Source organism: Scleropages formosus, chromosome 1 (genome assembly GCF_900964775.1).
Source record: "Scleropages formosus chromosome 1, fSclFor1.1, whole genome shotgun sequence".
Classification (NCBI taxonomy): Eukaryota; Metazoa; Chordata; class Actinopteri; order Osteoglossiformes; family Osteoglossidae; genus Scleropages; species Scleropages formosus.
Genome location: NC_041806.1, coordinates 7,468,217 through 7,486,844, shown reverse-complemented (window position 1 = coordinate 7,486,844; position 18,628 = coordinate 7,468,217). Strand labels below are relative to the sequence as shown.

The 18,628-nt window shown below is 41.7% G+C and overlaps 1 protein-coding gene across 1 annotated transcript in view; it reads left to right on the top strand.

Moving 5' to 3' along the window:
- LOC108930440 (piezo-type mechanosensitive ion channel component 2) overlaps positions 1 to 18,628 on the top strand; it is a 32,009-nt gene that overhangs the window by 2,691 nt on the left and 10,690 nt on the right. The window contains 32 exon segments of the mRNA XM_029254911.1: positions 3,492 to 3,593; positions 3,797 to 3,842; positions 4,037 to 4,226; positions 4,352 to 4,544; positions 5,141 to 5,354; positions 5,659 to 5,851; positions 5,909 to 5,980; positions 6,073 to 6,102; positions 6,417 to 6,555; positions 7,216 to 7,373; positions 7,459 to 7,722; positions 8,465 to 8,573; positions 8,856 to 9,037; positions 10,069 to 10,217; positions 10,309 to 10,476; positions 10,578 to 10,619; positions 10,962 to 10,994; positions 11,177 to 11,286; positions 11,645 to 11,811; positions 13,010 to 13,186; positions 13,717 to 13,863; positions 14,032 to 14,232; positions 14,485 to 14,689; positions 15,163 to 15,264; positions 15,344 to 15,509; positions 15,674 to 15,917; positions 16,489 to 16,585; positions 16,988 to 17,147; positions 17,456 to 17,545; positions 17,701 to 17,768; positions 17,926 to 17,994; positions 18,167 to 18,279. Coding sequence (XP_029110744.1) covers positions 3,492 to 3,593; positions 3,797 to 3,842; positions 4,037 to 4,226; positions 4,352 to 4,544; positions 5,141 to 5,354; positions 5,659 to 5,851; positions 5,909 to 5,980; positions 6,073 to 6,102; positions 6,417 to 6,555; positions 7,216 to 7,373; positions 7,459 to 7,722; positions 8,465 to 8,573; positions 8,856 to 9,037; positions 10,069 to 10,217; positions 10,309 to 10,476; positions 10,578 to 10,619; positions 10,962 to 10,994; positions 11,177 to 11,286; positions 11,645 to 11,811; positions 13,010 to 13,186; positions 13,717 to 13,863; positions 14,032 to 14,232; positions 14,485 to 14,689; positions 15,163 to 15,264; positions 15,344 to 15,509; positions 15,674 to 15,917; positions 16,489 to 16,585; positions 16,988 to 17,147; positions 17,456 to 17,545; positions 17,701 to 17,768; positions 17,926 to 17,994; positions 18,167 to 18,279 — 4,400 coding nt within the window.

Here is an 18,628-nt window from a genome sequence, read left to right as displayed (position 1 = left end):
TTTAGAACAAATATTCCTTCTAAAGAATCGTTTTTCAGAAAATTCGGCAAGATGGTTTTGTATATTGTACATAACTTAAACATTCTGCGGATTTCTTTGGCTTCGGTGTTGAAAACATTGGTATTTTTCAGGATTTTTGCTACTTTTTTTATTCCGTATTTTGGGAATTTTCGTGTAATTCTACAAACTTGATTGGTGTCGTTGCACAAAACCACCTGTGTTGTATTGTAATTTATAAGCAGGTGGGAAGCTACTGGTGCTTGGACTCTCAGAGATTTATTTTTCTCCCTTGCCTTTCATTTGGGATTTTTGTTTTTCTTTCCTCAGTGGCCAGTTACTTATACCTTTAATATCAAGTATAGTTCTTGAAGTAATTTAATATATGGATAACGTTTTATTTCGTATTATATCTCCTGTCCCTTTGTCACTTTATGAAGTAAAACGCTCTGTAAAACTAAAAAGGACTGAATTGAATTTTGAGAAAATCACTGATATAAAGTCCAAAAAGTATCCCGCCACTGTGCTGGAGTTGTACAGCCATTGAGAAAAAAGGTTTTGCTCCTGTTTCTACGTTAGCTTGTGAGAGATGTTTAGCTGACAGCAGTTTAATGATCTCACTGGGTAAAAAGGTGTATTAGTACCACAGTCGGCCTGATTAGGAAAGTTTTAACATTTCACTAGTATGTCATCTTTCAGGGCTATTTTTACATTTTCATGCATAATGTGGTGACATTCCCTGTTAAATGACATTACTAAAAGTTTCTAATTTGTTATACCATAGCTGTGATTTAGTATAGCATACTACAATTTATTTGCATTATTACAGAAGCAAATTTATTATGAGTGGTTCATTTGTTTTTGTAAAAACCCTCAGATCCTCCAGGAAATTACTGGAAGGTCTTCTGCTAAATCTAGTCCTAAATACTCATGGGAAACGTAGCTCATATCCAGAAAAATATGATACAAGTGCATTACTATCCTTAGTAGCATTTAATAGCTTTCATGAGATTAATTTCTCTCAATCAGGATTGAAAACACATGCAGTTTAATATTGTGCAAAGCTGTAGGGAATCAACTAGGATTTACAGTGAACTGCTAAGATGTAATGTTATGTAAGTGAATTTACACATAATTGTAAGTGGAAATAGGAGAATTCTGAGCTGCATTTGAAAAAGAAATAGAAACAGACTAATAACTTCTGTTTCAAATAATTTAAAACCACCAGGTTTAAGGAAGGTTGTGTTTTTTCAGTGTCTTTTCTTAGGGTGTGTCTGGAGGTCTATACTGGCTGTTCAGTTTAGAACATTGCTTAGAATTCCTTGAAACATTCAGCTCCTGTGAAGACCTTATGGTCTTATCAATTATGCAGAAGGGAGTAATAATACGATAGAATGAAGGGTTGTGGTGTCAGCGATGTGTCCACGCCTGGTTGTTTGCATCTGAGCATCTTATGGACCCATCAAGGACCTTGCTGTATGACCTCATCCCCCCGGTGAGCCGCTGATGGAGGAGAAATTAAACCATATCATAATCGAAAGGACCCCTTCAAAGGCGGTGGGAGGGATGAAATAAAGCTTTCAGTAAAAATCCGGCCATCGGAAACACATTTGCTGTCTCAGCTAATGCCCTACTAACAGCCTTGTTTTCTGCTAAACAAACAAGGAGGACATATCTGGTGCCCATAATTACACTCCAGCTTCTCTGCTTGTAAACAGCATCCCTGTTATAATTTCTTTCAGTTTTTTTCTTTTTTTGAATTACAGTTTGTTAAAGGATTTGCTCAGTATTTAGTTTCCTAAAGGATAAATTAGTACTGTGTGAAAATAGTTTGAACTTTTACAGCACATAACCATATTTCTTGAAAAAATAAAGATAATATAAAAAGCTAATAATAGATAAAAATAGAAAATACAAATTAATCTTAAGCTGTCTAAAAGCATGTTTGCCTTGAATGATACATTTTATTCTTTCTTCAAGAAATCTTTACATGCTTGTATTTGAAAAGCAATTAGAATTTGTAGTACATAGAGTTATACCAGGGGGGTGCGGTGGCGCAGTGGGTTGGACCGCAGTCCTGCTCTCCAGTGGGTCTGGGGTTCAAGTCCCGCTTGGGGTGCCTTGCGGTGGACTGGCGTCCCGTCCTGGGTGTGTCCCCTTCCCCCTCCGGCCTTACGCCCTGTGTTGCCGGGTAGGCTCCGGTTCCCCGTGACCCCGTAAGGGACAAGCGGTTCTGAAAATGTGTGTGTGTGTGAGTTATACCAGGTCTCTGTTCCAGTAGCAGATAGTACAGAGTTAATATCTTCATAAAGGTTTACATCCTGCATTAAGATTGTTCAGACTGGACAAGGAGTCACTATGACGACTACTTAATTCCCAAAGTGCTGATATCAGCAAACGCTTGTTGAGAGACACACAAGCAGCTTTTAGAAGAGATCCGAACATGACGGAAAATAGACAAGACATAACTGAGGGTATGTTAATGATGCAAAGACTCTACAGCTGCTGACGATGGACCGTTCAGTGCAGTCCCAAGGGCTTCACGCTTCCATGTGTGGGTGCAGGCCATTCGATACTCTTGCAAATCATAAGAAAGAAGGTGTACAGTATATGGTGTAAGAAAAATACTTGGGTATTGCACAGACTGTACATCAATGGCATGTTTTCGTGTTCCTCAAGAGGAGGAAAACGTAGATAGCGGCGTTCTAGGGTAAACTGATGGTGAGAGTCAATCAATGATAACATCGTTGTGTTAATCTGGATTTTGAGAAGAATGGCGACAGTTTGACTTGTGGATGTCTTGTACTGAATCGGAGAAAATATTCCGAATTGAATTTTATAGGACTTTGGCTTTGCGGAACCTGTTCGGAATATTTGATGACACCTGTGCTGAGGGTAAAGAGTTGCAAGGAGCACAGGGAAAGGATATTTAGTGACATGTCATTCTCAGTATGGTCAAATCATAATCGATGGAAATGTAGAGTGCCCAAGGAACACTGCATTCCCGTGTGCCTGGTTCTAAGAGTAAATAATCTTGGCAGGTCTATAATTATGTGGATGCATTTTCCTGGCATGGCATGGATCCACAAATTTTATTAAAAAGCAAAGTTAATGCAGTGTGATACATTTACTGTCCTGAGTAAACATCTCTATCCCTGTTGCGGCATTACTCCTCAACTTGGGTGCCCTCACTTTCAGGGCAAAATTGCTCCAATATATTTGGCAAACATTTTTATGAAAACTAGAATGAAGGTTCACGTATTACAAAACCTCAGTTCAGCGCATCATGCGTGAGACTGTGAAGAGGAGCTTAACACGAGTCCTACTGAGCTTTTCCAAATCCATTCGGACTCTTTGCATCATACGTCTCACATAACAGCTACATTTGTCCACATCAATGGAATTCAAAGTATATGAGGAGAAAATATATGAAATTCTTTTCCACTGTTGTTCTTATGTTCTTAATTTTACCATTTGTGTGTACTTATTTATAGGGAAACCTGGGACTTTTCTGGTAGCGATCTGCAGCACGAGCGTCACTTTCTTGGCTCTGCAGTGCGGACTGCAAATTACCTTCACATACGTTCCTAGAAATGGTGAGACAAGACCCCTCTCACAGCTTATGGAGCACCAGAGTTTTCCATCATTTCTAGTGTGTACCCTTTGAGGGTTGAGTATGATGGACAAACTAATCTGATGTAATGGGAGCGTATCGGCTGATTTTAATAGATGTTTAAATAGTGTGCTTCTGATATGTAAGATGATTTTTACCTGAAAAAAAAATTACGTTCTTTTGCAGTGGCTGGTTTTTGGGAGACTCTTTTCTACCACTTGGGAATCGTAAGGTGTGGAATGATTGGAATTTTTCTTTAAAAAAGCAGATATAGTATTTCAAAACATTTATTATGTGTATGCGGAATTTTATTAATGTTGTTAAGCTAAATAAGGCTATAAGTTTACATTGAATTAAGTTGCTTTAATAGTTTTCTTAATTATTTCGTTCTGATTATTTTATGAACCGTTTGCTGCTTCGTTACAGATTCAGTGCAGTAGATCCATGGAATATCGTGCGTCTCTTAGCGCCAGACCTGGGGCTCTTTCTATCTTCTCTGCTCATCTATCGCTTGTGCCGGAAGCTTCTTCGGGCCCAAGGCCATATGACAGGCCACGAGAATTGCATTATGACATCTAGTAATGAGGTACCCAGCAAGGAACCTTCTGACGATACCGTGATCTGTGGACGTGTGATCATTTTGAGAATGCGATTGACATCTGTCTTACCCATGTCTCTGTGCTCAAAAAACAGGCTTGTGGCCAGTTGGAACAGCCACACATGGAGTCCTACAACAGTGAGTCAGAGGAGGAAGACAGTGGCGAGACAGATGAGTCGCCTTCAGACAGCTCCGAGGAGGACGGTACCATTCCAGCTGCTCCTCCTCGCTTCATCCAGAAGCTGATTCTATTTGCCGCAGGCTTGCGTCTTCTTCTTACAGCCCTCTTAAACACAGCTGGGAAAGTCGTGATCACAGTCCTCCTTGGACTGGCAGGTACTTTCTATATTATATTTTGACATATTTTAGGTTTCTAGATGGTAGAAGAGTCAAACAGCCAAAATGCTCCAGTGAAATATTCACCCAGATGAAACCATCCATAAATTGTCAATAGCTGCTTGTCCAGTGCAGAGTTGCGGTGGTACACAGCCTGTCCTGGAAACTTAAGGTATGAGGCAGGGTAGACTCGTTTCACAGACACGTTCCCTCAACCGTTCCCATGCTACAGCAAATTTAGAGTAACCAGTTCTTCTGAAGCACGTATTTGTGTCACGGGAGAGAACCCGGAGGAAATCCGCACAAGCACGACTCCTCACAGGCTGAGATGGGTTCAACGCCATGTCCGAATTCGCAGCCCAGGATCTATCAGCCACAAATGCTTCTCACCGTGTCACCCTTCAGCCCCTAGATGAAACCTTTTCCATATTTGAATAGAATACCTGCACAATAATATAATTGTTCTGCGTATACATGTTGTGATTTCCTCACTGTCAATACCTTGCTGAAACTTTATTTTGCAGAAAGCTTTAAGAAACACTCATTGCCTCACAGTCGTACCCTTAATCTCACTTTTTCTTTCGATACGTCTGCAGGAATTGCTCTGCCCTCCCTGACCTCAGCGGTATATTTTGGGACATTTCTTGTCCTGGTGTGGCTGTGGATCTGCTGTCGTCCCGTCGGTCTACTTGCCTTCTGCAGTTTGTGCGTGATGATGGCCATTTTCAGTGCTGGACACATCGTGGCTCTCTACCTCTACCAGCTGCCCTTCTTCCAGGATGTCATCTCACCACAGAACCTCTATGCCAGGTGCTACAGCTAACATTCGCTATAGGTAGTGGCACTCCACTATATGAGGTACTGGAGTTCACCTAGCCCAGCCAGGAAGATGCCAGGAACACATTCCAGCATGTGCTTTGTCAAATACTTTAGTTTACATCTGGTACAACCAACTATGAGGTTAAGTGTTGAGCTTGCCTCAACGGAACAGACATGACAGTCCACTTCCTACACTTATGGAGTCATCATTTTTAAAAGACCAAGCCCAGTCCTGCTGATAAAATAAACCGGAAGCCGGATCACGGCAGTGTCCTTCTCCCTCTGGTTGTCTCAGGCTTTTTGGAATGACAGCCTTCATCCAGACCAACCACTCAAGTCCTCACATCCTGGGGCTGCACCCCGGTGTCACCTGGCCCGTCTTCATCAACCCCTTGGTTTTGCTGCTGCTGTACTACACCTTAGTGACTCTGCTGAAGAAGTGGGTTCCTGAGGAGGTGTGTTCATGCTAAGTGTCTAATGGTATGGAAGTCAAAACACATTTCACAGTTGCTTGTGTCACATTTGCACTTTGTGTCCATTAGGAGGAAGATTCTGCTTGTCAGCTCCCTGAAAACACCCTGCCCAGAATGGTTTGGCTCTCTGGTGACAAGAAGAAGGTATGTTGTTTCTGAAGACTGGGTATAGGGAAATAATTGTGGGTACATTTTGGAGTAAACTGGATCCTAATGGATATACTCTTGTTCTGCAGCTTCTGGCCAGCATGGATGATGACAATGAGGTATATTATTTTCAGCGGTATTTTGGTTTGGTGGTCAACACATTAATGGTAGAGCAACAAATCAGGGAGTTGCTGATGACTGTGTTAGCTTTTTTATACTGGAGAAAACTATACAGATGTACACAGAGCTACATGTACCGCTATCACACAACAGCAAGTTTATTGTAAATGTGTATGCAGCTGTGCATATAACTGGCTTTACATGTACACATTTATGCGTGTTGCCGCATGTACATAAGTGGCAGATGCATGTTTATATGTGAATGTGTACGGTTGTTTTATGCTCTGCATGCACATGTGAATTCTGTCACCAGCCTGTAGCCATCCTGATGACTAGCTCATGGACCGAGACGGAGAGACCAAGACAATCTTTTGCAGAAGACGATGCACATAATCCAGGATACTGTGACTGTCAAATTCCACCGGCCTATAGAGAGGTGTCTGCCGATCCCGGTGAGCAGGAGAACCGATAATGGGAGCATCACTCACCAAAGTTATGCATTTTGGTAGTTTTGTATTTGGGAAAAAAACGGATTATGATTTTGCAACTTTATGAGTGACATTGTGAACGGCAACATTGTGATTCAGCTTTAAGGCATCTTGAATTCTGTTATTCCAAAGGGTACTGAAAACAAGGTCTATGTAGGAATGAATCATCAAATTTAATTGACTGGTACACCCGGGACGTCACATTTCAGTAGACAGCAGTAATTTTGCCAGCTCCCAGTGAAGAGCTGCTTCTGTGATGGAATATAAGGACATAAGGGTTGTGTTTCCAGTGTTCTGGAAGTGTCCTTGCTTCAGTATCAGAGGCAAGGCTGACGAACACACTGTGTGCCCATTGAGATGGGCTGTCGTGGATTTGCTGGGCACTCTTTTTGCAAAGCCCTAAAGCTACTGGACATCATTCATCAACCCCAGCCGGGTCGCCTGGGCGAGGGTGTCTGATGTTGAAAGACCCAAAACGCCCGATGACCTCAGGACACATCATGATGTGTCCCAGCGCATCCGCAGGATGCATCTCATAACTGGTAGACTTGAACACCGGTGAGTCCGCTCTTAGTCATACACTCAGATTTGCTTACTCATGCTGCTGCATTACTTTTTTCTCAGAGCCAGTGGAGTCAGAAGAGTCGGAGGAAGAGGAGAGTGACCACTACACAGAAACTAGTGCAGAGAGTGTACCTGAGCCTGCAAAGCCCAGTGGGCTGGCTTTGTTTGGCCAGTTCATCATGAAGCAGAGCTACATCAGCGCTCTCATTGTCATGATGGTAACCATGTCTTATGATCACATTTTCAACTTGACTTCACTGCCCTCTCAGGTCAGCTGGATTTAGTGTTTCCCTTCATTTTTAGGTGTGGAGTATTACTTACAACAGCTGGTTAACGTTTGTGCTGCTGGTGTGGTCTTGTGTGATCTGGATCCTGCGGGACCGACGACGGTACGCCATCCTCAGCGCCCCCTTTTTGGCCATTTACAGTACGGCACTGGTGCTAGCTGCCTACCTCAGCGGGCTGCAGCTACATCAGGATGAGTTATTCCCTGGCCTGCCCACCTCTGTGCTCCTTGACTTTGACCTGCACCACTCTGAAACGCCCTGCATTCACCTGGGCGCAAAGGTGAGGGCTCATTCCACCGACCCCAACCACCCTTTCGCACATATTCAAACTGTTCATCCTCCTTTCACATTTCTGATATTGATCACACCATGTAACATAATTACACAATAATGCCTCACATTATTGTACGATCAGTATGTAACTGTATGTTAGGGGAATTTTACTATAAATTAAAATTAATTGTTGTTCCAAACATGCAGTTAGTTAATTTGAACTGTTTCGCTCCGGATCGCAAACCTAGACATAAAGACCTTCTGTTTCTTTTGTCCATTATGTAAAAGTTTACTGCAGCTTTACTGTTGCCCCTGAGGAAGTCCTCTACAGATAAAAAATAGGAAGCTAAGATAGATAAAATGACAATTACAGTTCAAACAACTCAAAGAGTAGCAAACTGTGCAGTTTAGCATTAACAGCTTTATGAAAGTAAAATAGGTGAAACTAGCACTGAAACAGTTGAATATTACTCCAGGTAACATTTTACTGATAAAAAGACTATGACTACAACTCATAATTAATTTTTGAATGATAAACAGAAGTGTTCTTAAATGGTATTTTTCAGATGTTTTCTAGGATACCAGAAGCTTTAATGAAATTTCGATGATCCATATTTTGACTGAAATTTGCTTTTTTGCAGTCATCAACAAATATCTTCGTTTTGTGATGAGTGTGTAATTAGGGTTAGGGTGTAACTTTCCGCCGTTCTTTTTACCGCAGCTCATTTACGTTGATTTGTGGTCCTCAGGTCTTGTATGCGTTCACCTTCTGGGTGCTACAGCGACAAAACCTGAAGGAGAAACAAGAAAAGCAGTTCCAGCAGAACGAGCCTCCAGTAGTCAAAGTGCTGCCATCAGGTGTGTGATGTGCATTATTTAACTGGATTGCTGCCGTTCTGCTGTCTATGTGTCACAGACATGTCCGGCTGTCATTAGAAAAGAACATGCGTTGTCACCGATTCATACGGAACACACGGAACTGCATATTTAGGATTTTACCTTGTTTTATAGTATAGTGGTGATACTTGCATGCTGTTGCGTGTGCTTGTGCAGCTTTGTGTTTTGTTCTGAGTTTCATAGCGGTTTTGCTGTAAATGTCTTGTTCTCAAGTGTTTCTCATTCTGTGCTTCCCGTTTACAGCCGATGAAGGTAACTCTCTGACCCTGATGGTTGTGTTGGGCTCGGTGGTCAGGGGTACCTTGGTCAAGTACTGGATTTTGGTCTGCTGCTCCATGTTTTTTGTTATCAGCTTCTCGGGAAAGGTCGTGGTCTACAAAATCCTCTATATTGTGCTCTTTCTTTTCTCTCTCGTCCTGTATCAGGTGGGTTGGTCCTTATTAACTGTACCTTATGTTGTAAAGGGTCTAAGGCACTGGTGTTAAAATTAGTTTGTGGCTGGGTGTGTGTGGGGGTAGCTGGTAGCATAGTGCTTAGAACTGCTGCCTTTAGGCCCAAAGGTTGTAGGTTTGAGCCTCACCTCCAGCTGTAGTACCCTTGAGCAAGGTACTTACCAAAAAAAAAAATTGCTCCAGTAAAATTAACCTCCTGTATAAACGGGTAAATAATTGTAACCTCAACACTGTAAGTCACTTTAGAGAAAAGCATCAGCTAAATGCAAGTTTGTGCTCCGACCTATTGCTGTAATTGGTTCCATCTATAACGATATTACAATTTAATGATACCGTAAAAAATGAAATTTTAACACTTAGTTTTGTCATGTATTCTGAATATACTGCGCTTCGTTTCTGTAGTTTAGGAGGAAATTTGTGGGCATGGATACAGATGCAGAATTGTTTAATACCTGAGAATCGGACCAGATGTGCCAATGGAATGGGTTGGAATGGAAACTAGTAGACAAACTGCCTCCTAGGAGTTGAGTCTTACATGTTGAGTCTAACATCTCACGTGCAAGACTTCATTGTATAGCAAATTCTTTTGAGAAAGGCAGGATGGTACTGGGTAAAGGCGCAGACTTGTTGCTTAAAGGTTCCTAGTTTGAGTTCCCTCTGTGCAAAGGTGTACTACCGCTGAACCAGGTACTTACGCTGAATCTCTCCAGTACGATACTTGGCTGTAAAGTCCCATTGATTAAAAATGTTAGCTTTGTTATGAAACTATAGTTTTAGATTATATTAAGAACTAAGATACTGTTGTTAACATACAGTCTATGACTCAGGTTCAGACAAGTTGATTAAAAATTCGTCACTAGCCTGTATTTCCAGAAAGCAATGCATCAAATACAGGAGAATGGGTGACTCTTCACATAACCCTAAAGTCGCACACTAATAATAGAAACACGAAGGGTAGACGGGATGTCTGTAATGGTCTGAAACGCTTGTGAATCCCTCATCAGGTGAAGTATGATGTGTGGAGACGGCTGTTGAAGTACTTCTGGGCAGTAGTTGTCGGCTACTCCATGGTTGTCTTGATAGCCATCTACATGTACCAGTTCCAGACTGTGAGCGGACTGTTCCGCCAGGTGATGGGCATGTCAGAGGAGGGGTAAGTCAGTAATATTTCCTTCCTTTATGTACGTATTAGCCTGAGTTAAATGTCTTCATGTCCTAGGTGACTGTATCTTTCTCTGTCCTAGTCTTCGTGACCTGGGTTTTGAGCAGTTTGACACCGTAGAGCTGTTTGCTCGGATCCTACTGCCTGCAGCCTTCCTGCTCGCCTGCATTCTGCAGCTGCACTACTTCAACTCAGATTTCCTACGTCTCACAGACCTGGACAACGTATCTGTTTCTTCAGTAAAGTCCAGGTGCATTTCTTGGTCCTATTCTTCTGTAGACATTTAACAGTAGTCATTTGAACATGATTCTTAATTCTCGCTCACAATCATCTGTTTCCGTCTCCTTCCAGAGAAGAAGACCTCACCAAGAAAGTAAACGCTATAGCACAGATGTAAGTGTTTCTTTTTTTTTAAAGAACGTGCCTGTTAGCTGCCAGTTGCACATATATTCAGTGGAAATTTTGTATCCTTCAAATTCTTATGAATACTTATTATGGGGGGGGGTTGCGGTGGAGCAGCAGGTTTGTCCGGGTCCTCCTCTATGATGAGTCTGGGGTTCTAGTCCCGCTTGGGGTGTCTTGTGATGGACTGGCATCCCATCCTGGGTGTGTCCCCTCCCCCTCCAGCCTTGCACCCTGTGTTGGACAAGCGGCTTCAGCCGCTGTGTGTGTGTGTGTGTGTGTGTGTGTGTGTGTGTGTACGTACTTATTTTGTCATTCTTCCTTTTTCCCCAGTTTAAAGGCAAACCTCAACAAACTTCAAAAACGGTAAGGTAACACACTTAACAGATGAGCGTACAACCCAAAGCTTCTAAAAAAGTCAGCTTCCCAGAATAATTGAAGCTTGTGCTGTTAACTGTAAAACACTCCATTAAAATATATCACCTTTCAGTGCTGGGAGGCATTATAGTGGGCTGATGACACATGTCTGGTTTCTCCCTCACTAACAGGCTTGCCAAGGAGCAGATGAGCACCGAGAGTGTGGATACCTTGGCTTCTGGATCCCTGCCTGGTTCCAGGGAAAAGGATCCTGGAACACACGAGGAATGTCTGCAGAACGGTCAGTGATGCTCATAACGGACCGAACTCAGTGATACCCATAGCCTTATTATCAGGAGGCTCAGTTACCTAGCAGTAAGCTCACACTGTCAAAACTGACTGTTGACAATGGTAAAACTAGCTTCTTTATACCACAGGTCAGTGTTCAAGTGGCACAGGGTGTCCTGGGTTGTTGATGTCTGAAAGAGATGTACATATGCGTCTATGCTGGACAAAGAGAGTAATCAGCAAGTTCATCAGAAAGGAAAACCCTCTGCCTCCCCAGATTGTTCATTTATTTTCTTGCGATACAAGTTGCAGCCCTCAAAACTGATCCTGCTAGGGGTAGCCTTGCTCACATGAGTGATTTCTACCCATAGAGGACAGTGAGATAGGCCAATGGGGCTTGGTGGTGGATCGTGCCAGTATGCTGCTGCTTCAGGGCTTGCTGCTTCTCCGTCGGGCTCAGGAACTTCTTTGGAGGGTACTGGAGGTCCACAGCATGAAGATCATCTCCACTGGCATCATCTGGGTGGCACTGAAGGAGGTGAAGAAAGCAGACAGAAAGCATTACTTCATAAAACAGCAAGCTCAATATTTAATAAAGTATTTAAAAAAATCTTTAGTATAATGAATATAATGAAAATTTATGTAGAGACTATTATGCATTAGTTGAAATGCAACCATTTTTGCATGAAATGAAACAACTGCATGAATGAATGAAAGAAGATATTGAAACAGAAAGTAACAGAAGGTAAAAATTCACATTTTTTTAACCGCTACTGTTGTATTAAGTGGTACAGTGAGTTGTTTCAGGAAATAGAAAGCTATATAAAGCAGTGTACATTCTTGTAGTGGTATTGTACATATAATGGTTCTCATCAGCAAAGAGTAGTGTGGTTTGCTGTAAAATGGATATAGTTTGCATGGTCCATGTGAAATGGATGTTGGTCGGCAACTCCTTTGAGTTTCACAGGATGTATGCCAGCTAGTTCTCGGAAATCTTTACTGTTGGTCACTAGGATTCCTGCCAGAGCAATTCTGCATGTAGGCTATATGCGTGTATAGAGACATCTGGATGAGAAGACAATAACAAAATATTCAGCGTCAGCATTTGTGGTTCATGCAAAAGCAGACACAAAAGTAAAGCTCAGAAATAAAATAAGGTACAGTTAGGCTGATACATAATTAATATAAGGGGCTACAGTTCCGAGCAATTTGACATTTGACATCATTCGTGTTTTTGAGGTTCAAAAAAATCATAACCATGTTACTGTCATAAGGAAATTTGTTCCAACACCACTCGAAACCTAGCTAGTTAAATTTATTATTTAATGTGAAATAATGTATTGTCAGAAGTTAAAAACCCCCGCATGCATGACATGGGTCATAATCCAAGGACCATGTTATAAAGGCCATGATGAATTCCTGCTCTACAGAGAACCAATGACAACATGCACTATATTTCATTCAGGTAGACAAAATTTACAGTAGATCACAAATCAATAGTCATGAAAGTCAAATTAATAGGTACATTTTTATTTGCTCATGCACTGTTAGACATATTTAATGTATTTTACAATGTATTTTGTTAAGGAAATTGGCTTGCTCCCCTGCTTTCTTCCACTGAATCAATACTATTGAATGTCAAGGTTAATGTAGCACTTAGTAATGTTATGTTTAATCTATTTTGAAGTATATTTCATTATCAGATATGATACCTGTTGGGTTTCTGCCTTCTCCAGGTATGCCTGATGAACTTCATGTTCCTGGTACTCTGGGTCACCGCCTTGCCTTTCCCTCGTATTCGCCCATTGGCCTCAAGTGTCTCATCAGTGTGGGCCTGTATGATGATCGTCTGCAAAATGATGTACCAACTGAAATTCATTAAACCCCTTGAGTACTCCTCAAACTGCACTGTGGTGAGTATGTCTGCAAAGTGTCCTACCAAAGACTTGGTGCTTAACATTAGTAGTAACAGGTCCATTATCAGTGACCTATGAAGTCAGTCAGCTCAAATTTTAAGAAAATTAAGTCTCTTGCCTCCAGAAATAAAAGTCTTGCTGAACTCTAAACTCTTTATTATTCATACGCTGTTAGTTTGTGGACAACATCCCATGAAGGCATGTAAGTTCCTATAGTGTTGTACAAACCAAAGAAAAGAAAAATAATTCCAAAACCATGCATAAAATGCAGTGTTAATGTTAAACTTGTAAAAATATGCAACCTAGCAGTATACTTCTATAAAACTTTGGTCCTAGGGAATCGAAAGTCGTACCTACAGTTGCAAAGATTAACCCACCAAAATCTTATTATTCTGCAATGAGGGAAAATTAATACTCTATAGCTTCAGTTCTAGATGTGTCTTAAAACAGCAAACCTCACTGTGGACATATGTCTGTGGTGTCTTTTTTGTCTGTGGTGGTATATCTTCTCATGCACTGTCTGCTAGTGGCTGACATCTGTGAATGAGACATCATTCAGCCGAAATCAGGAGGAGCTGCTGAGAACCTCCAAGCTCTATGTGGAACCCGTGGACCCAGCAGTGTGGCTGGGAGCCCTTCGGAAGTGTGACGACAAAATCCTGCCCTGTCTTCAGGTAGGAGCAGTAATTTTCAGCACAGGGTTTCTATTAGGCTCTAGTCTGACATACATTCCTGTGGAACAAGCAAGGCTGATCTATAGTTAAGCTCACATAGTGTCTAGGTTGTACGACATAAGGCCTGAGGGGCTTCAGGATATGAGAGGTTGTGTGTCCTATTGGCAGAATCACCTGATGGTGCTGGGTCTTCTGGTGTTCGATGTGACCGTGCACCGGCACCAACTTCACTACAGGCTCAGCAACAGCTTGAAGGCCCCTCTCACTAGTACCATCTTCCATGGGATTACACGCCAACACTTTGATCAGGGTATTGGCCCTTGCCTCAAGTTCTTCACCAACTATTTTTACTATAAGTTTGGTCTAGAGGTAAGCTGGTTGGCTTTTATTAAGTACAGTCTACTATTGTTATAGTCTACATCTTCATACGTATTTCTCCCTACCTTCTCTCAGCACCATTAAGTGCACAGCAAGCCTGTCCTGTTATTGGCATACCCAATATTTATATTAATGGTTTTCATAGATATCTTCCAATGCATCAGGATGTTTCTTCATTGAGGCTCAGTGTTCAACCTGCTGTGTGGGACAGGATGTACAGGAACTACGTTTGCTGTTTTTCAGGTGTGTTTTGTACTGGCATTAAATGTAATCGGACAGCGCATGGACTTCTGTGCTCTCTTCCACTCATTCGCCCTAATCGCCGTACTATCGCGGCGTCGTAGGAAAGCCATTGGAGAGGTGTGGCATCACTACTGCTGCTTTACTGCCAGCCTCATGGTGATTCAATACCTGCTGTGTGTTGGGATCCCGCCAGCACTCTGCTATGGTATGATTAAAGACATTTCATCTAGGTCTATCACATGTGGTTGCTAAAAGCAGTGCTGTATCTATGTATTATTTTGACAGAAAATTTTGACTGAACCATGGAGCAGATTCACAATTTCCAGATATTAAAGTATATAGCTATGGATGTTTACACTAGGATAGGGTAGGTGCCACTGAAGTCAACTCTTGGTGGCCTTATGCATGGTTTTCAAGGTCAGGGAGGGTACTTAAGTGGCTTATCCTTCCTTCTTTCAAACGTGTCTTTGGACTGTGGGAGAAAACCCACACGAAGACTGGGAGAATATGAAAACTCTACATAGACAGGATTCAAATCCAGATTTGAAACCTTTGTCAGGAGCTGTGAAGCACCAATTTTACCACCCGCACAACTGATATTTGCACTTGACAACCAGAAAGCACCTAGTAGCTGAAAAGTTCTTTATTATCTGAGTATAAAATATTTCATTCTTTTAGATTATCCATGGAGGACCTTCAGCCATGCCTTGACATCAAACCTCATCAAATGGCTTTACCTGCCTGATTTTGCTATGCCACCAAACCCTGTCTTCATCATCTGTGAGTTTTTGTCAGCTCTTTGGCTCATGGCTATTCGTGTAAGTCTGTCATACGATAACAGTCCTCTTCTTCTCTCTAGATGACCACATCCTGCTGCTGTGCTCATCTCTTCAGTGGCAGGTGTTTCAGGATGAGAACCGGGCAGCGGTACGCCTGCTGGCTGGAGAGAATGTGGAAATCAGCCGAAGCCTAGATCCCCAGGCCCTCAGTCAATACACCACTGTCAAAAACTTCCTACACTGCAGGTCAGTGTATCTCAGCTCACCTCCTACTCTTGCAGTCCACAGAATAAGTATGTAGGAGTGAACAAAGCTTGTGTTGAGTTGTTCTGCTCCTAAACCCTTGCTATTTCCATTTCTAGTTCTTGTGATCCTCAAGTCCTTTTCCAAGGCTCCTTTTCTCTTCACAGGTCATACCTTGACATGGTAAAGGTATTTGTCTTCAGCTACTTCTTCTGGCTGGTGTTGAGCCTAATTTTCATCACAGGCACCACACGAATCAACATCTTTTGCATGGGATATCTGGTGGCCTGCTTCTACTTCATGCTTTTTGGTGGCAACTTGCTTATGCAGCCGGTGCGCTACCTCCTGAGGCTCTGGGACTGGCTCATTGGCTACACATGCCTGGTGATTGCCATGAAGAATCTTCTATCTGTGAGTTTGGGTTCAGCCTACCTGTCATTGATTTTGTATTAATTTCCAGGAGTATATCAATTAAACCTGACACAAGAAGTTGGCTAGATCAAGTCCCAGAAAGGAGACTTCTTAATTAAATATAATGAAATACACACACACACACACACACACACACACATTTTCAGAACTGCTTGTCCCATACGGGGTCACAGGGAACCGGAGCCTACCCGGCAACACAGGGCGTAAGGCCGGAGGGGGAGGGGACATACCCAGGACGGGACGCCAGTCCATCACAAGGCACCCCAAGCGGGACTCGAACCCCAGACCCACCGGACAGCAGGACTGTGGTCCAACCCACTGCGCCACCGCACCCCCCTATAATGAAATATAAATTTAAATATCTAATTATTCCAGTTGCTTAGAATTGTATGTGTCATTGATTACCTATCAGTTAAGTTTTGCTTAGCTAAATAATAAAATGTAATAAATTATGATTTAAACCTTAGCACTAGTCTCATACTTAAAATCCAAGTTTAAGTTTATCTTGTATGTTGACTGTTGCCTTGGCTTGCTGTTTTTGTGTCCGAAGCTGGGGTCCTGTGTTTACCTAGAAGGCCTGGTGCACAATGGTTGCTGGCTGATACAAATGTTCAGCATGTTTTGCACAATACGTGGCTATGACACCCGTAAGTGAAGCCTTTAACGTCCATGAAATTTAATTTGATATAAGCACTCAGTCTACTCAGTAAAAGGTATCTTCCTAACGAAAAAAAGCCCTGGCACTACTGTTAACTGGCTTTATCAAAGTCAAAGATAAAAATTAACCTTTCATAACACTACTTTTATAATTTCAGCAAGCAGCAGTGAAGACAAAATATTATGAAAGGCTTAATAATTCATTGTTTTCAGTTTTTCTTGATTTTATGTTTCTGTGGAAAAGCAGTCACAGCTGTTTTTTTTATATGTAAGGGACACTTACCAAAAATAATAATGAAATAATGTAAATTGAATAGCAATTCGATTCTTTGGTGAGGCTGTAAAATATGTAAAATTTTGTTAAAAGTCACGTCATGTATGTCTTACTGCAGCACGCTCTGATGACTCATGTGAATTGCCAGTGGGGGAGGCTGGGATAATCTGGGATGCCATTTGCTTCACCTTCCTCCTAGCACAACGGCGAGTCTTCCTCAGCTATTACTTCCTTTATGTGGTATCTGACCTTAAAGCCTCCAAGATCCTGGCTTCCAGGTAAGTCTGCTAGCATCAGACATCCCGTTTAAGATTTCAATTTCAGAACAATGACTCTTCAATGACTGTCCGTTAACTTAAAATACACCCACAGAGCTTATCATAGAAGGTTCATTTATATGTCATTTATTTGTCCTTTAGAAGACACTGGCACTAGTACAAATAAGTGAGTACGAAAATGCAGAAGTCCAATGACTCAATTACACTTAATGAAGCCTTTGATGAAGCCTAAAAATTAAAAATTTAACAAGTTTTTTTACAAACTTTTCAAAGGCACTCCTGGATGTTGTGTTTTCTCCTATGTCAAGGGGGGCTGAACTGTTTGAAGCAAAGGTGAAGAAGAGAATAGCAGCAAGACTTGAGATGGAGAAGAAGTCAGTGGAGACATTAAAGAAACAGTAAGACCTTGCTACAACCTGCTCCACCTCCAACTGTCAACTTTTCCAAACCATGGCCTGGATGTCTGCCTTTGACTCATTTTTAAAGATCATCAATAAAGACATTAAGAGAGCTTATTGCCATTCCCCAAACCAGCACGCTTCCTCTCCTACAGGATGGAGAAGATTAAATCTAAACAAAAGAGTCGTCCAGTCAAAGGAAACACCACAAATGAGGCAAAAGGTACCTTCAATATTTCAACTGACATAGATTCCTTTTCTTAGGCATTGAATCTGGTAGGTTTTCATTCTACTGGCCCTATCTGCTGAGTTCTGAACAGCAAATTCTACATGCCTGATACAGTGGACCTTCAAGTTTTTTAAAAAGATGTATTTTGCAGGTGAGAGTGAAAAGGGTGAGAAAAGTGGTAATGAGAATTGGTGGCAGCCTTGGGTTTCCCACCCCTCTAGTAAGTACTGCTTTCATTAGCCTCCATTGCTAGTTTCCCCTGGCTTTCCGGACATTTCTCAAATCGCAAGGTGACAAGATAATTGATTACCTACCACCTTTCCATCTGTGTCACAGCATTCCAATTACAATTACTTTGCACATATGCTGTTGATTGTCTTTACTGTCCGCAGTGGCAAACACTGGGCTGTACTACCTATTTGAGTCTGACAGCGAGGAAGAAGAGGAGATGTCACAGGACAAGGAAGAAGAGCAAGCCCTGCCTAAAAAAAAAACTGCATTTCAGGCAAGAATAAATGGATTACTTTATTACGTTTACATTTATTCATTTAGCTTGTTTTTTTCTCCAACGCAATGTGCAACTCAAAGTAAAAAGAAGTGCAGTTTTTCCGACAAAGAGTTACAAATGCAGACATGTGTTTGTAAAAGCACAGTTAGTTTGTATAATACCACTGTTTTTACCAGCACACATTACAATAGTAATTGCAAATAGAACTGATAAGAAATGCAAAGGCGATCATAACAAATAATGGAATGCAAATTTAGAGAGCAGTTAGATCAGGAAAGAAGTGGGTTTGCAAGGAAGACATTTTGAGACCCTTCTTGAATGTTCCAAGGAAGTCAGCAGTTCTGAT